This window comes from Macrobrachium nipponense, chromosome 28 (assembly GCF_015104395.2).
Source record: "Macrobrachium nipponense isolate FS-2020 chromosome 28, ASM1510439v2, whole genome shotgun sequence".
NCBI classification, from domain to species: Eukaryota; Metazoa; Arthropoda; class Malacostraca; order Decapoda; family Palaemonidae; genus Macrobrachium; species Macrobrachium nipponense.
The window spans coordinates 49157253-49176230 of NC_087217.1; the positions used below are offsets into that span (position 1 = coordinate 49157253).

At 35.4% G+C, this 18978-nt stretch overlaps 1 protein-coding gene across 1 annotated transcript in view; it reads right to left on the reverse strand.

The window, feature by feature from the left end:
• Window positions 1-8069: 8069 nt before the first annotated feature.
• The window catches only part of LOC135201181 (male-specific lethal 1 homolog), an 87238-nt gene continuing 76329 nt past the window's right edge, over window positions 8070-18978 (reverse strand). The window contains exons 6-7 of the mRNA XM_064230058.1: window positions 14173-14242; window positions 8070-8239 (exon numbers count right to left, since the gene is read on the reverse strand). Coding sequence (XP_064086128.1) covers window positions 8070-8239; window positions 14173-14242 — 240 coding nt within the window. The remainder of the gene's footprint in view (window positions 8240-14172; window positions 14243-18978) is intronic.

An 18978-nucleotide genomic window follows, 5' to 3' on the forward strand; every position in this document is an offset into this window, starting at 1 on the left:
CTTTGTACTTATCTCAGAGGAACCTGATCTATAAGGCGATTTCGGACTGATTCCGGGAATCACGTTTTTTTTTTTTTTTTTTTTTTTTTTTTTTGCCACAAAAATTTTTTTGGCCGTCTCGCCGAGGTGGTGCGTGCCAGCGTAGGGACGACACACACACACACACACACACACACACAACACACACACCACCTACGCGCATATGTGCACGCACGCGTTCTCAGCGCACGGACGGATGGATTGAACGCTTGGTGTGGGGGGTGGGGGGCGTGTGCGGGGGAGATATAGGCAGGTTAAGTAAGCAATGGTCCATCCAGGAGAGTTTCAGGATCGGTAACAGTAGAAGAAACAGCAACAGCCAGTAGCTGGTCAAGGACGGTATCCATTAAAAAAAAAAAAAAAAAAAAAAAAAAAAAAAAAAAAAAAAAAAAAAAAAACTAGGCTGAACCTCCAACCTCTAGGCCATGACCAGTCGTTCTTTAGCTGTTATTACCAACGATTACGGTTTTGCGCACGCACGGCTACTGTGAAGGGAGCCAGGTGATCCCCTGCATCCCATTTTTTATTTATTTATTTTTTTCACCTTTCCCTTTTTTAGTTTTTTAAACAAAATTTTTATGTAAAAATTTTCAAGGTTCTGAGCAGATTCAGTAATATGTCTCTTAGCATCGTAAACAATAGAAATTAACTGTTTTACGACAATTTTCACGTAGGTCTCTCTCTCTCTCTCTCTCTCTCTCTCTCTCTCTCTCTCTCTCTCTGAATAGATACAACAATTCCCACTGTGGGAACTTCTTTACATACAAGATATATGACACTTGGAATAAACTGCCACCGGAAGTTGTAAACAGCAACAGTGTGGAAGAGTTTAAAAGAAAGCTAGACAGAATCATTAGGATACTGTGAATGAACAGTAAAACCTGCTCCTAGACACAAGTGACCACACGAGGTCTTCCTCGGATGGACTAACAAGTCTTTGAGACATCTTAATCCTAGTAACTCCTTATAACTCTCTCCTCTAAGAGTGCTTTCATGGGCCGTCCTTTGTGAAGCTAACATTTGTAAGCACAGGTTTCCTATATTCACATGTACTTTGTTGGTTTTGAAATAAATTATTATTATTATTATTATTATTATTATTATTATTATTATTATTATTATTATTATTATTATTATTATTCAGCGTGACGAGACCAGCAGATCATTCATATTTTCACAGTAGTATCGTAAGAGTCACCTTAAAGTTTTGCTCTTAAATGAAAAGTGACCATTGGAACTAAACACAGTTTAAGAAGCTGAACAGCCGAATAGAAAGATATCAGAGGAAACTGTTGAACATTAAGTAGATTTTTGTTCCCCGAGGAATTTTTTTTTATCAAGAAAATAATATGTCTGTCTTCGAGTTTCTCGGGTGCTGTTTTCTTTCTATCTTTAAAAGCCTCAAGTATTATTATGTCTTTATCATCTATAAAACTAAGAGTTTCAGTATATTTCATCACAAAAATCTCTCGGTCGTTTAAGCCCGTGACACATAAGCAGAATTTTTTAAATACCCCAACATCTAGCCCCCCACCTTCATAAAACATTGCACATGGCACATCAACGATCCAATATCGTTTATAAGAGCGCCTCAGTGGCGTGGTCGGTATGGTGTTGACGTACCACCTCAGTGGCCGCGAGTTCGATTCTTGGGTATTCCATTGATGTGTGAGAGATGCGTATTTCTGGTGATAGAAGTTCACTCTCGACGTCGTTCGTAAGTCACGTAAAGTCGTTGGTCCCGTTGCTGAATAACCACTGGTTCCATGCAACGTAAAAACACCATACAAACAAACAATATACCGTTTATAAGGGTTAAAATATTGAATTCTGGCATTAGATAAACGCGGGCGTCAGTTCTCTTGCCAATATGGGCAAAATTGCGTCAAATTTTGGCAGCGAGCTGTTAAAAGATGCCCGAAACCCGTCTATATATAATCTCCACCTTCAGTAGGAAACATGGCACAGTTATCTGAGAGTCAAGACGCTTCATCTTGTGGATTTTCCCTTTGATCTTCTTTGTGTCTTATCTTTCTGATCCGATGATGTATTTCATTGTAAAGTGTCGGGTAAAGGAGTTACTTTCTGGAAGTGGGGAACAATGAAATTTACACAGGGCGCCCTCTTTGAATGTAGTACCGGTAGTTTAGGTATTTCCTTTTGATATATATATATTTTATATATATATATATATATATATATATATATATATATATATATATGTAAGTATATCTTAGTTTTACCAGACTACTGAGCTGATTAACTGCTCTCCTAGGGCTGGGCCGGAGGATTAGATATTTTTACGTGGCTAGGAACCAATTTGGGGATCCGAACCACACTATATCGAGAAATGAATTTTTATCACCAGAAATAAATTCCGCTGATTCCGCGTTGGCCAAGCCGGGATTCGAACTTCGGACCACCGGATTGCTAGCCGAGCGCGAAAACCACTCGTCCAGTGAGGAACTATGCATGTATGTATATTTATATATATACATTATATGCACGTACATATACAAATGATAGATTGAGAGATAGTTAGATATGTACGTATATATAAGGAAAATAATAATGATAATATTAAACGACCTAACAAAATCTATTGGACGATTTGCTTAAAAGAGTGTCTGTTTATTTCCTTTTAAGCTATTTTTATATTTGTATTTCAACGTATATGGATAGCTCAGCAGGTGAATTATTATTATTATTATTATTTTATTATTATTATTTTATTATTATTAACCACAACATTAAACAAGGCATTCTCAGTATCTAGGCCAAACGAAACAAGAAGAAAACCCGGCCCTTCCGTAGTCTTGAGGGGCATAAAGGGAAGATGATGATGCCCTGAACCGAACCCAGTCTCGAGCTTGGTACTGGCCTGGTCCCTGCCCAAATCTAAAACGAAGCGAGACGCGCGCGGCGGCGTCGTTGGTCGGGGCTCCAGGCTGAACTAATATGGGGACCGAGCCTGGCTGGATATGGAGTACTAATGACCAACTCGACTGTGTTTTTATTATCACTTTCATTAGCGAATTGGGTGGTCGAAGCTCCCTCACCCACCCCACTCCCCCCTACCCTTCTCACTCTCCATCCCACCCACCCCTACACACACACACACACACACACTAACCCTTTCCCCCTCCCCCCTCTCTCCTGGCTCCAATCCTCCATTCGAAGGCCTGCGCCCTCCCCTCGTTCTCCAGTCGAAGTTCCTCCCCCCTGACCCTGGCCAACCCCACCCCCTTTTCCACCACCGGATATAGACTATTAATATTGTTACTTTCAATATGAGATAATGGAATTAGGATTGGTAGGGCGGTACGATGGGAAAATGGGAGAAGATTGTATATATGTATATTATATATATATAATATATATACTATATATATATATATATATTATATATATATATATACATATATATATAGTGACTGGTAAAAGTGTTCTGTAACAACAGAATTCCATCTAATAAAAGGAGCCCATAAAAACACCAAAATGTAGAGAGAAAAGTACTATATTTCAGAGACTGCTGTCTCTCTCTTCAGGTATATGAATGAGAAAAGTTTACAGAAAAGGTGGTATTTTATAACCAAGAGATTCGTCCACAAGTAAGCCAATTTAAGTCACCCCCGCTGATAATCTTCCTTTAATCTTCTTAAGCGTTGGTTGAATGAACACTGCGTCGACGATGTCGGATGTCCAATTCCCTTTTGAGATGTTCATTACCTGCTTCTCTTTTATTAAGGCCGATTCCATCATTTGACTCTTGTACCGGCAGTTGCTGCTATAAATTACACGTGACATATTCCAGTTTATTCTATGGTTATGTTCATTGATATGATTGAAAAATAGCCGAGTTCTGTTGTCCATACCTAACTGACCGTTTGTGTTGTATTAATCTCTGGGGAAGTGATTTACCTGTAAATCCGATGTAAGATTGGTCACAGTCCTGGCATGGGATCTCATATACCCCAGAGTCTTTGGGCGATGTCTTTTGTTGGACGTTAATCAGGGATTTGGCTAAGGTATTTGGGTAGGTAAATGCAAAAAGGTTGGATTTCCCAAGGGTGTGAGTTACTCTCTTAATCGTCTCCAGGTGGGGAATTTTTATTTTATTGTTGGGTGTGTCTCTGGTCTTGTCTTTAGGGGGTCGGTAGAAAATTACGTTTGCTTTTTGAATTGCTTTCTCAATTATATGGTCAGGATACTTTAAAAGATGAAAGTTGCTTGCGAATTAGTTCAAATTCTTTTCCAGGAAATCTGGGGAACAAATTCGTAAGGCTCTTAAGAATAGGTTGCTAGCTAGACCTATCTTGATGGTATTGTCATGATAGCTAAAATAGTGAATATATGAAAGTGAGAACGTTGGTTTTCTGTATATGGTAAATTTTGTATTCTGTCGTGTCTCTGATTATTAAAACATCAAGAAAAGGAATTTTGTTGTCTGTTTCCCATTCAACTTTAAATTTGATGCTGGGCACTAATGCGTTTAATTTTGAGAGGAATTCATTAAAATTACCCCACTTATTATCCCAAAATGTTAGTATGTCATCCACGTATCTCATCCACAGCATGTTTTTGGGTTTTATTGCATTTATTACTGTAGTTTCAAATATTTCCATGTACAGATTGGCTAAAATAGGACTTAAAGGACTACCCATACTACACCCGAAGTTTTTGCTTGTAGAATGATTCCCCGAATGAAAAATCGTTATTAGATGCACATAATTCAACTAACTTTATTATTTTTTTTCAGTGCCAAGGGAAATGATCTGAATAGGGGATAATTTTTCCTTAAAAACTGAAGAACGTCCTGTACTGGTACTTTTGTGAATAGGGAGTCTACGTCAAGGCTTAAAAGTTTTATGTTGTGAAGTGGTATATGTGCTTCTCTGAATTTGTGACAAAAGTCTTCGAATGTTTGATGTGACTGGGAGAAAAAGTGCCTAAAAAAGGAGAAAGGAGGCCAGCTAACCATTTAGAAATTTTGTAATTGAAAGCTCCGGCGCATGAAACGATGGTCTGAATGGAAGATTGTCTTTGTGAGTTTTGGGAAGACCATAAAAGTAGGGTAATTTAGGATTAATTACTTTAAATTTCTCTAATAGTTCAATACTCTTTTTGTCTTGGCCAATTAATCTTACTTTCCGAAAAAATTCTGTGGGAACGTTCTGGAGGGGATTTTTCGTCAGTTTTTCGTAAGTATTTGTGTCGCTAAGGAGCTGGTTGATTTTGTCGAGGTAGAAGTCTTTGTCCATTATTACAATTTTGCCGTCTTTGTCGGATCTACTTATTATACATCTAACTTTTTTAGCGAGTGGATGGCTATCATGAATCTGCGGGGAACAGGATATTTCTTATGAAGGTCAGTTAAGCATTTAGTAACACTCCTTTTAAACATATCTCTTCACGGCTGTAGTTTTTGTCAGATATGAATTTATCAAAAGCCACTATGAAGTCTAGGTTGTTTTTGCGGTCTGGCATTAGGGCAAAGGATAAGCCTAAATTTAAAACTAAATGTTGATTTATTATTTTTTTCAAGTGGACGAATCTCTTGGTATAAATACCACCTTTTCTGTAAACTTTTCTCATTCATATACCTGAAGAGAGAGACAGCAGTCTCTGAAATATAGTACTTTTCTCTACATTTTGGGTGTTTTTGAGGGCTTTTTATGGGCATCCATTTTTTATTATATATATATATATATATATATATATATATATATATATATATATTTGATATATATATATATATATATATATATATATATATAGGGAGGGCAAATGCCCCCGAGCTGTTGAATCGTATACGGACGGGGTAATGGAACAATACGGTAAAATGAAATGTAAAAGGAGAGGCGTAAGAAATTGAAATGCATTATTGAAAAATATCGTCATTTAAAAGATTCCTGAATGACAAAGTTTGGCCAGAGAAAGGGTTCTATGGGCTGGCGTTCTCTCTTGACTTTTAATCTTTGAATTTCTCTAAATATTTCGTCTTTAAAATAGTTGCTATACTGCATCGTTGGGTTCTAGAAAAGCCTGCCTCTCTCTCTCTCTCTCTCTCTCTCTCTCTCTCTCTCTCTCTCTCTCTCTCTCTCTCTCTCTCTCAATTTCTTTCCTCGTTTATGTTTTTCACTGAAAAATAGTGTACGGGTTTCTTAGACGGGTTTAGATCTCGTTGGGTTGTGCAAAAGAAAAAAAAATCAAAGATTAAGATAACTAGCATCCTATCGCAACAGGTTTCGATCTTGTTGGGTTGTGCTAAAGAAAAAAAAATTAAAGGTTAAAAAAGGTTAACTAGCATCCTAACGCAATCAAGAGTTCCTCTAACTTTGATCGACCAATAAGCCAAGTTAAGCAACGATTATATCTTTTAGAAGGAATTCACCTTACAGGGGTATAGCTTGAGAAATCGATAACCTTTCTGTTTCTCAGCTACCATTTACTAAGTACTAAGCAAATCATTCTGCTTAGGTCAAGCGAGGTCGAGAGGGTTTTGAAGACGTGCGTCATACCAGTCTGTTCCTCACCTGGAATGTTTCTTGATAGGGAGAAGAGTATCTTAACCACTATTGGAAAGCAGTGCTTTGTCACTTAGGGTTTGTCTGAATATTTATCCAATATCTGATCATCATATCATAATTGCCTACAGTATGCTTTAGAATATTAAAGTCAGGAATGTTATAATGCTTTAGAGTTAAACAGTCAGGAATGTAGTTATAAAAATAAGTTATGTAACGCGGTCAAGGTCATTGTACACTTACCCCAAAATTTTAGATATGTGAATATAACTACTGTCATTATTTTTGTGATGGTTACTTGCTATGATATGGTAGTATATGACATTCGTAAACATTAGATTTGAGCTGTCGATCGGATAATGTTTTATTAGACAAAACTTTTAATCTAACCCTCTTCAAGGGACCCAATTTTTCAACCAGGTGAAACAGTGACCAATTATGCATAGATCTGAGGACTAATTCATTGACTTATTGCCATAAGCGCGCAGTGCAAGAGCTATTCGTGGCTTGATTGTTCAATGGAGAAATGAAGTTTGCAAAAAGTCGAATTAAATCATTGAATTTTCAAAAGATATGAAAGTGAATGTGAACAGTTTTTAGCGGTTTGGAGAAAGCACCACTCAAGTTTTTGTTGAACTGGCGATGATCAAATCAGTCAAAATGGGATGCAAAATTTTTTTACCAAATTAAATTAAAATACAGACATTCTAACACCAACCGACCACCTGTTTTAACCAGCCATGTCATTGAATGTAAAGCGTTATTTCAAACACCCCTCCCCCCCAAAAAAAAAGAAAAAGAAAGAAAGTTGATGATGGTTCGAAAGGTGAAGAATACTTGAACAGACATAAGAAAGTCCCACGGTCAAATAATAGAGCTATATATATATATATATATATATATATATATATATTATATATATATATATATATATATATATTATATGATATTAAAATTGACTAGAGATGCACTGTGAAATATTGGAGTAAATATCTCAAACGAGTTATCTTCACGCTAAAGAACGTACTGCGGAACGAGTACTTAAAAAATAACCACTCGGAAATGAGTGTGCCATCCATATGCAGTTTTATAGGATAATGGTGGACAATTAAAATGAATCTACTCGGGGTACCCGAACAGACCCCCATATTTCGCCAATCAAAGCAACCCTCATTCACATGCTTCAGAAACCCCCTTGACGTTCTCTCTATATTTCACTCATCCAAACCTTGTAATTAGATTTTAATAAGGTTATTCATTATTGGAGAGGACTGAGAAGGAAGACCTCGCGGGGCACGTGTTGGGCGCCGGGTTTTAGGTTAATGAAACTGTGACGCTGGTGAGTTTGGGCAGCGCAGGTAAACGGCTTGTCATACCTGGGTATTCATTCGCCTGATGTTCGAGTCATTAAGTCGACTCATTTGTCCCGTGTCAGGAAGAAAAAAAAAAAAAGAAAGAAAAGGGTAAACCTCGAGGAGGAGGAGAAATAGGAGGCTAGATATGCTATCTTCTTCTCCTCTTTTTGCCGCTTCTCCTCCTCCTCCTCCTCCTCCTCCTCCTCCTCGACCACTTCTCCTTCTCCTTCTCCTTCTCCTTCTCCTTCTCCTTCTCCTTCTCCTTCTCCTTCTCCTCCTCCTCTTTGTAGACCTTACGTTTAGTAGGTTCATCGAAGGCTACAAGAATACAGAGCGTAGGTAAGGTGATATGGATGTTGACATTCAATGATAAATGTTATAGCCATCTTCTTCTTGAGGTAGATAGATAGAAGGTGGATAGAATATAGAATATAGATAGACAGATAGATAAATAGACAAACATATAGATGGATAGATAGACAGACAGGCAAAAAATTGTAACTTACCATATGGTGTCGAATCTTTCAAGTTCATTGGGAGTGAGAGTGAAGAAAAAGCTTAAGTGAGGCATCTGTTAGCAATTTGAGAGAGAGAGAGAGAGAGAGAGAGAGAGAGAGAGAGAGAGAGAGAGAGAGAGAGAGAGTTTTTAATCACACTGACTCGCAGCTGTCAAAGTAACTGATATAGTAAAAATATATTGGGAGAATTTTTTATTTTCACTTTGCATAAAATGCAATGTCTTGAGAGAGAGAGAGAGAGAGAGAGAGAGAGAGAGAGAGAGAGAGAGAGAGAGAGAGAGAGAGAGAGAGATTATTGTGTTTCATATGTAACAAGCTGCCAAGGTAATCAATGCAGATGAGAGATAGATACCATATTATTTTTCATTTTTATACAGTGGCACAAACTGTCGAGATCGTTAATGTTTGAGAGAGAGAGAGAGAGAGAGAGAGGGAGAGACGAGAGAGAGAGAGAATTTTCATTAACCAATTTACATTTCGCTCTATCAGTTTCAATATATATATATATATATATATATAATATATATATAGAAATTTTATATTTTAATATATATATATATATATATATATATATATATATTATATATATATTATATATAGATATATATATCTATATATACATACATGTGACCTTTTCCATAATTTCATTTAAGCAAATGTCATGTCATTTTCCTGACCCAGTGACCTTTGACCTCCCGCTATTAATGCGGTCATTCTTTTATTCATTAGCAAAGGCCCTAGTTACTCCAATAATTAGTCTTGCTCTTTTCTTGTGAATGACAGTCACCTGTAAAGGTCATTGTGTTTTTGTGTATTTATGTGTGCGTGTGTATGCATATATGCATGTGTGCGTGTATGGATGGGGATTGTATGACCGACAGTTCATTTTTGAGTGATAGATGAACTGTTATATTGATCTTAGGGAAATGTTGATGAAGCCTAGATTGATTTGGTTATAGTTGAGTCCTCAGTATATCTGTGTGCAAGATGAATGGGATATAGAGTATACATTCTGCTGCATTTTGTAGGTATTAGCTGAAGAAAAATAAAGTAAGTTATATAGTATATATATATATATATATATATATATATATATAATTATTTCTCATATTATATATATATATATATATATATATATTTACAAACACACATGTATGCACACAACTATCATTTTAATATATATATATATATATATATATATGTATATATGTATATATATATATATATATATATATATATATATATATATATACATAATGCTTATATGTGTGTTCTCACTCATTTTTTTTGTCAAGATTCGATTTATTTAAACATCTTAAGTTATTATTACATAATTTATTTATTGGTAACATTTTTCATGTGTGCCGCACCTACAGTTGCTATTTATTATTATTAAAATTATTATTATTATTAATTTTATTAATATTAATATACCAAGACCACAGAAAATAACGGTAAAATAACGCAAACTAGTTATAACACGGAACGTATAGAAAGATGAAAAACATTGATTTTATTATATAGAAACAGTGATTTTAAGAATGAACGCGCATTATTTTGGAAAAATCTTATCGGGACATTGACTAGCGAATCAAGCCTCCTCAGAATAGAAACCTCTAATGTGACTGATTGGAAGTTTTCTGGCGTTACAGCTATCAAGGTCACTGGCACCGAAGAAGCTCGTATGTGAAAACAGAAGGCATCGTTGGTAATGGTAAACAAATATTTATCTGAAAAACAAGTAAAGTCGATGGAATAAATAAATTAAGGTCAGGTATTTTTATATTTTTGAGATGTTTCGAAAAATTTTTGAAAATGAAGAACTTTGTTTTGATCTCGAGATATAATTTGCATATGAACAAATTACATCTATACGTTGCTGTGATTATAAGAGAAATATTGTATTAAATGAAATAAAAGAAAAACGGATAATATTATATTCAGGATTAGGATCACAAAAAATTTATCCTCTCTTGAGAAGTGGATAAACCAGAAGGCGACACTTGATGGATCTCGCTACCTAGGTAATTCCCAGGAACATGATGCTGGTAGAAAAAAAAAGGAGAAGAAGAAGGTGGGGAGGAGGAGGAGGAGGAGGGGGAGGATTTACACATCCTACAGGATAAGTCGGCTTGTTATTTATTTTATTTTTATTTTTTTTGAAGAAGAATGAAAAGTTGAAGAGAAGAAGGAAGGAGGAGGATGAGGAGGAGGAGGATTTACACATCCTACAGAATAAATCGACTTGTTATTAATTTTATTTTTAAGAAGAAGAAGAAGAGAAGAAGGGAGGAGGAGGAAGAGGAGGAGGAGGATTTACACATCCTACAGGATAAGTCGGCTTGTTATTAATTTATTTATCTATTTATTTTTGAAAACGAAGAATAAGAAAGATAAGATGAAGAGAAGAAGGGAGGAGGAGGAGGAGGAGGATTTACCCATCCTACAGAATAAGTCGGTTTGTTATTTATGTAACTATTCAAAGATATTTACAATAAGTATTGGTGCAGCTACATAACTGGATTTGTTCCTCCATTTTAATGCTCATGCTAACATGAGTATTTTTTTAATGCTAGTTATTGTTTGATTTTGCGTATTTTCCTTTCCAATCCTTACTAAAGGGAACGGGGATACTGTTTATTATTATTATTATTATTATTATTATTATTATTATTATTATTATTATTATTATTATTATTATTATTATATATAATATATATATATATTATATATATATAATATATGATAGATACAAACATGTATACTGTATATATCATATATGTGTATGTATATACATAATTATATATATACATATGTATACAGTATATATATATATATATATATATATATATATATATGTATATATATATATATATATATATATATATATAATATATATATATAAACACCAAGGTTAAAAGTGTATGCTCCATCATCATTCTTAACCTTATCGCGTTTTTCCACCGGAACTTTTCATAACTGTTATTAATATTCTCTCTCTCTCTCTCTCTCTCTCTCTCTCTCTCTCTCTCTCTCTCTCTCTCTCTCTCTCTCTCTCATGGTGTTTGCATGATCCTCCTCCTGCCAGGATTAATTATCTGGGGATTTCAGTCTGCTGCTCTTTGTCCCTCGCCCTTCTCGTTGGTGTGTCCCGTATATATTATAACGGGAATTAATCATTTACTGCTCTCGACGTGGAATTGGACCCCCCGTTTTTGTGCTTTCCCTTTCAGCGGGCTTCTCCATAATGCCTGTCACTTTAAAAAAAAATATATATATATATGCATATATATTTTTTTATGTGAAGTTTTTTTTTCTGTCTGAATTTCGAATTCTCCATAATGCCTGTCGCTTTTTGAATATATATATATTTTATGTGAATTTTTTTCCTGTCTGAATTTCGAATTCTCCATAACTCCTGTCACTTTTTAAATATATATATATATATATATATATATATATATATATATATATATATATATATATATGATATATATATATATATATACATATATATATACATATTTTTTTTTATTTGGATTTCTTTTGTCTGAATTTCGATTTCGCCATAATGCCTGTAACTTTTTCAGAAATAATTCATTTTTATTTTTTTTTTCGTCGTAAAGGTTGTTTTTTGTTATATGTTCTGTCTCTGAATTTCGACATAACCGAAGGAGAATGGTTCATAGCGGAGAAAAGGTTAACTTTTGTCGTTTGTTGGTGCTAATGTGTATTGCTGTATTGTGCATTACAAAGGCTTGGCCAGAAGCACGTTGTTCTTAAGGTGCAACACACAGACACACACACATGTATATATATATCATATATATATATATATATATATATTATATTTATATATATATATATATATATTATATATATATATTTATATATATATTATATATATATATATATATTTATATATATACACACATATATACTATATATATTGGTATGTATATGTATATATGTGCACATGCAAATATATGTTTGTGTATTAGTGTGAGTGTGGGCTTGCATGAGTTGTCTTATATTAAGTTTTTTTAGTTAAGGTACCTTTAAATTTAAGGGAATTAAAAAAAAACACATACACACACACACTTCGTGACCTCGATACCTTGAACGCTGTCCTAGAACCGTCGAAGATTCCATGATCTTTTGTTGTTACTTTTACCTTGAACATTTTCATTTATACCTTTAACATTATGCCTTGAGGTTGTACTTTAGCCTCTTTTGTTTATTTATATTTTTAAAAATATATTTGCGCTTAATTCTTCATTCATTTATTAACGTTTTCATGTAGCTGTTGCGAAATAGTTTTTTCCTTTTCTTTTTTTGTAAAACTTATACAGGAAATAGACAGTGTTTCAGAGGCTATTGCACACTTCCGGTTGCAAAGCATCGCAGCTTTGGCACTACTAAGAATTCTGCCGTGTATACATTTGTAACGGAAATTGCTTTCGCATCGAAGATTAATTCACGTCGTGTGAGAATGGCCAGTTAGGTGGTAAGATTTTTCAGAATGGGTCGACTTGCGTGAGATGATTCTTGAACCCCGCCCCCCCCCAAAAAAAAAAAAATGAATAAAATAAGGGAGTGTAGATGAGTGCTGATGTGTTTGTTGGATATGTATTTTCCTGTGTATTTCAGCCGTCTCATGTATAGGAGTTGTGTATAAGCACATTTGATTACTTATATATAAAGGGAAGATAAACAAACCGACAGATAGAACTGGGGACCTCTCTCAGACACACACACACTCACACATATATATATATATATATATATATATATATATATATATATTATATATATATATATATATATATAAATTGATAGAAAATTCGACACTAGACTGCAGTGCATCTTGGGCTTGTGAAATGACGGAAGAAAAAATTGTTACAGAATATTTCTTTACATTAATGAGAGCACTGATAGATTGTAAACATCTAAGCTACGACGTCGGTAGAAAATACGAAAGACCTCCTTTTATGGATCTTGATTAGACTCCTTAAGGACTCCTTAAAGATTCCTTGAAGGATCTATATTACAGAAGAGGATATGCGTAGAATAATGAAGAACAAAAAAAGGAGGAAAAGTGGATATAGTATATATGAAAAATAATGACCAAGAATTGAATGAAGGGTTGAATAGGAGATGGGATGGAAGAAGAAAGAATAACAAGAAGGAAGGGGAAGGGGGTTAGGCGTGGCAGGGGGTTAGAAAGAAGGGAGAGGAATGCTGAGGTGGGGGGTGGGGGGGTAGGGGCCTGTGTGTGATGGGTTTAAGAAGAACACTTTCATCGATTGAACATTGCATGACCTGCCTCTAATTATCTCAATCACGCTCACCGCCCCTCATCTCCTGCCGGCCCGCCCACTTCAACCCACCGTAGGCCAGGGGCGGCGGGCAGGGGCCACCGAGGGTGGGTTGAGCCCCTTCTCTCTCTCTCTCTCTCTCTCTCTCTCTCTCTCTCTCTCTCTCTCCTAAAGCCTGGAGCCAACTGGCCATCATACAAATTTTTTTTTATATTCATCTTTATCTCTTCCTCAGCCACATGACCATCATCATTATTACATCACATCACATCATTATCATGATCATCATCATCATTGTAAGCATCGTTACAAACATGACCATCACCTTGCTGCGTTCGTACCGGTGTCTCGGTTTCTTATTTTTTTTTTGGTGGAATTCGTCTTCATTGAATGTAGTATTATTTGTTATTATTACCCTGGTCGTTTCCAATACGTCTTATATCCTCCTCCTCCTCCTCCTCGAAGTCGTCATCTGGAGAACAGAGCTGAAGATAGGACACGCGAAATGTGACATTCATAAGTTGACGTTATATGGAAAAATGCTTAATGTGGGTGTCTGTGCACGCGCGTGTATGTGTGTGTGTGTGTGTCTGAGAGAGAGAGAGAGAGAGAGAGAGAGAACGAAGGTATGTGAAGTGAAAAAAAGAAAATTGAAGAAAATAGCGAAGAAAGCCTTAGAGAGAGAGAGAGAGAGAGAGAGAGAGAGAGAGAGAGAGAGAGAGAGAGAGAGAGAGAGGGTATTTGATGTGAAAAAGTATATTGAATAAAGTCTTAACTACTTGTCAGTCAAGAGATGCACGGAATATATGGCGTTGCTAAGAAGATAAGGGTCGGTTAGCTTAAGAGAAACCTGTCCCAACCCTTACCTTACCTTACAGACCTTACAGTTCGTTCGGGTTGCCCCAGGTCCCTCAGTGTGAGGCGCCTCTAATGTCTACCAGAGAGTTGCTAGTACATCTTCCGGTATATTTTGCATCTTCCAATCTTGGATGGTCTGGGATGCAGTTTAGATATTTGTCGAGCTTATTCTTAAACACATCTACGCTCACTCCTGATATATTCCTCAGATGAGCTGGCAACGCATTGAATAGACGCTGCATTATCGATGCTGGTGCGTAGTGGATTAATGTCCTGTGTGCTTTCCTTATTTTTCCTGGTATAGTTTTGGGCACTATTAATCTACCTCTGCTTGCTCTTTCTGATATTTTTAGTTCCATGATATTTTCTGTTATTCCTTCTATCTGTTTCCATGCCTGAATTATCATGAAGCGTTCTCTTCTCCTTTCTAGACTATATAATTTTAAGGATTGTAGTCTTTCCCAGTAGTCTAGGTCCTTAACTTCTTCTATTCTAGCTGTAAAGGACCTTTGTACACTCTCTATTTGTGCAATATCCTTTTGATAGTGTGGGTACCATATCATATTGCAATATTCAAGTGGACTACGAACATATGTTTTATAAAGCATAATCATGTGTTCAGCTTTTCTTGTTTTGAAGTGCCGTAACAACATTCCCATTTTTGCTTTACATTTTGCCAACAGAATTGCTATTTGATCATTGCATAACATGTTCCTATTCATCATCACACCAAGGTCTTTAACTGCTTCCTTATTTGTGATTGTTCTCATTATTAGGTCCCCTATATGCATATAGCTTTCCTTCTCTGTCTCCATAATTTATTGATTCAAATTTATCAGAGTTAAATACCATCCTATTTACCTCTGCCCAATCATATACTTTGTTAAGGTCTCTTTGTAGAGCGTTCCTATCTTCATCACAAGTAATTTCTCTACTTATTCTTGTGTCATCAGCGAAACTACTCACTACCGAATCCTTAACATTACTGTCTATGTCTTCAATCATAATAACAAACAATATTGCAGCTAGCACCGTACCTTGTGGCACACCGGATATTACCTTGGTTTCATCCGATTTCTCATCGTTTGCAATAACTATCTGTTTTCTGTTGTGTAAAAATTCTTTTAACCATCTTCCTACTTTATCTACGATATTGTGTTTTCTAATTTTCTTTGCTAATATATTATGGTCTACTTTGTCAAAAGCTTTTGCAAAGTCTAGATAAACCACATCTGTTTCATTTCCGCTTTTCATATTTTTGTATATGTTCTCACGGTGGACTAACAGTTGGGTTTGTGTACTTTTTCCGGGTACGAAACCGTGTTGTCCTATATTAAACAAATTATTTTTATTAAATGTTTCATAATATTTTTCTTCATTACCCTTTCATACACTTTCATAATATGTGATGTTAGACTCACAGGCTATAATTACTTGCCTCTAGTCTTGATCCACTTTTGAAAGTAGGGGTGATACATGCTAATTTGTGCTCATCATAAATCTTGCCTGTATCTACACTTTGTCTTAATAATATTGCAAGTGGCTTTGCGATAGAATGAACTACTTTCTTTAACAAAATAGCAGGGACTCCATCCGGCCCTGCAGCAGCTCCATTTTTAATTTCATTAATTGCCTGCACAATATCAGCTTCATTAATTTCTATGTCAGCTAAATATTCACTATTTTCTTCCCTTACTTCTATATCATTATCTTCATTTATCTATTCTAGGGGGAATTCTCTCTTATATCGTTTCTGCCAGTATGTTGCAAATTTCCTTTTTTTCATTCGTTAATCTCCCTTCAATTCTCAGAGGGCCTATTTCTATTCTTCTTTTATTCATCTTCTTCGCATATGAGTATAATAGTTTGGGGTTTTTGCTTGATATTTAATAGGGTTTTTTCTTCCAAGTCCCGTTTTTCATTTTCTTTTGATTGTATAACTCTTTTGTTCTGCATTTTCTATCTTACTTTTTAGTTCTATAACTTTCCATGCATTTTTTTCTTTTGCAAGACCTTTTTTCCACTTTCTGATTTCTGGAACAAGATCCTACTGTCTCTTGGGTATGCATGAATGATGTTTACTTTTCTTCTTCGGTATATATTTTTTTCCACTATTTCTCCAATATTTTATATAATATCTCCGTATTTACCCTTATGTCATCACTTACGAAATGTTATCCCAATCTTTGTTTAATTCTTCATTAATTCTGACCATTTTATATTTTTACAGTAGAAGTTGTATTTTCCATATCCTTCCCACTTTTTCATTTCTTGCTTATCTCTATTTTCACTTGCTTTGGAATGAACTGTTAATTCTATGACATTATGGTCTGAAATACTCGCATTATAAACTATTATTTTTCTTAACATAATTCATCTCGTTCACAAATACTAGGTCTAAAGTATTTTTCCTTTCTTGTTGGCAGGTGATTTATTTGTTGAATGTTGTATTCTAGTAGCATATCTAATAGCTTTTCAAATTGCCTCTTATCTTCTGCACTACTATTACTCTCTTTTTTATATGTATAAGTACAACCACAATCTCCTATTCGTTCTTTCCATTCTACGAAAGGAAAGTTGAAGTCACCAGATAGGAGAATAGTCCAGTCCTTGTGATTTCTACATATATCATCCAATTTTTCAATTATTAAGTCAAACTCTTTAGTATTAGGACTATCGGTCAAGACCTACCTTACTATAGTAGATTTACATCAACCGTGCATCCGATGTCTAGGCCAGTCCCTTACGATGCTCCTGATTGGCTGTTGATAAGCCAATCACATGGCTGAAAATTCTCAGTCTCTCTCAAGAGTTCACATGGGTAGAATCTATGTTCCATCGCTCCTGAGGTATACGTCTTCCAGGAGAGGTGGAACATACATCCTGCCTATGTGAACTCTCTCGAGAGACCGAGAGTTTCCAGCCCTGTGATTGGCTTGTCAACAGCCTATCAGGAGCGTCGTAAGGGACTGGCCTAGACATCAAATGCACGGTTGATGTGAATCTACTATAGCTTAGGTTATCCTCAAATAAGTATTTAAGAATTGGCTTGCCATTTTGGAGAAGTCACATGATATACAAGTTGCCTATTAAATGGCTTTTATACAGTTCTTCACTAAATTATGTTTATTTCCTGATTATTGTTGCATTACAAATAAGATTGTGTAGCTAACTTTATGGAACAAAATATCTTTAATATTTTTAGTGTTGGTTTTTTGTTAATAATACTATTTAAAATTTTGCACAGTGTCTTTTTGCTATGTCAGACGCATCGTGAATTTCTATATTTGAAATCAGATAGAAAAAATAATTTTATATTTCTAAATGTAATGGCGTATTTTCCCTTTCTAAGGTACATAAGGTCTGAGGCATAGTCAAGCTCTTGATCACAATTAAGTATTCTTCTTGTTGCTTTCTCACTATATTTCCTTCATACTATTTTATCCTTTTCAGTATCGACATCATAGCTAGTGTAGACATTACCATGAGATAAAGAAAAAAAAAAGTGGGACGCGGTATATATTTCAGTCATAACGAATTTATCGTATCTGATTTTTTAAAGCGCCTCAGGGGAGTGGTCGGTATGGCGTTGGCGTGCCACCACGGTTGCCGCGAATTCGATTCTCTGGTATTCCATTGAGGAGTGGGATATAAGTATTTCTGGTGATAGAAGTTCACTCTCGACGTGGTTCGGAAGTCACGTAAAGCCGTTGGTCCCGTTGCTGAATAACCTCACTGGTTTTGTATTTGTATTGAAGATTATTTTTCATATTTTACTCATATTTCTTTCTAATTACTTATTTATCCTTTTTCACCTTCCATATCATCTCATCATCAAACGTAATCCTTATCACCAGATGGAGAAAAAAAAAATAGATATGCAAGACGCTGCAACTATTCCACTGGAATTTCCAGAGGTCACGATCCATTACACCTGAGATATGTCGATCCATCTGACGTTCCAGCTATCCAGGGGGCCCCCCATTAAAAAAGTGGCAAAGTGTGGGTAATTCCGTTTGGCGTCCTCATTGGGTTAATTACCACTCGAGACGAAAAGAATCATAATAAGAAAAAAAAAAAAAGAGAAATAGACACTGAAGATATTGAGAGAGAGTCTGGAAAACCCACGACCAAATGCAGATATAATCACCTGGTTATAATCGCCTGGACAGGTATATATATGATTTGCAATTTTTGGATTGTCATCGAACTGCGTTTATGATGAAATTGTCTTCTTCTTCTTTTTTTTTTTTTTTACTATCATTCTTGTTTGGCTTCGAAAAATTCCCACAAAGCTATTTGTCTTTTTTTTCTCTCTCTCTTTTTTTTTAAGTGGTATCTCAAGTTTTGTTGCTGTGGCGGT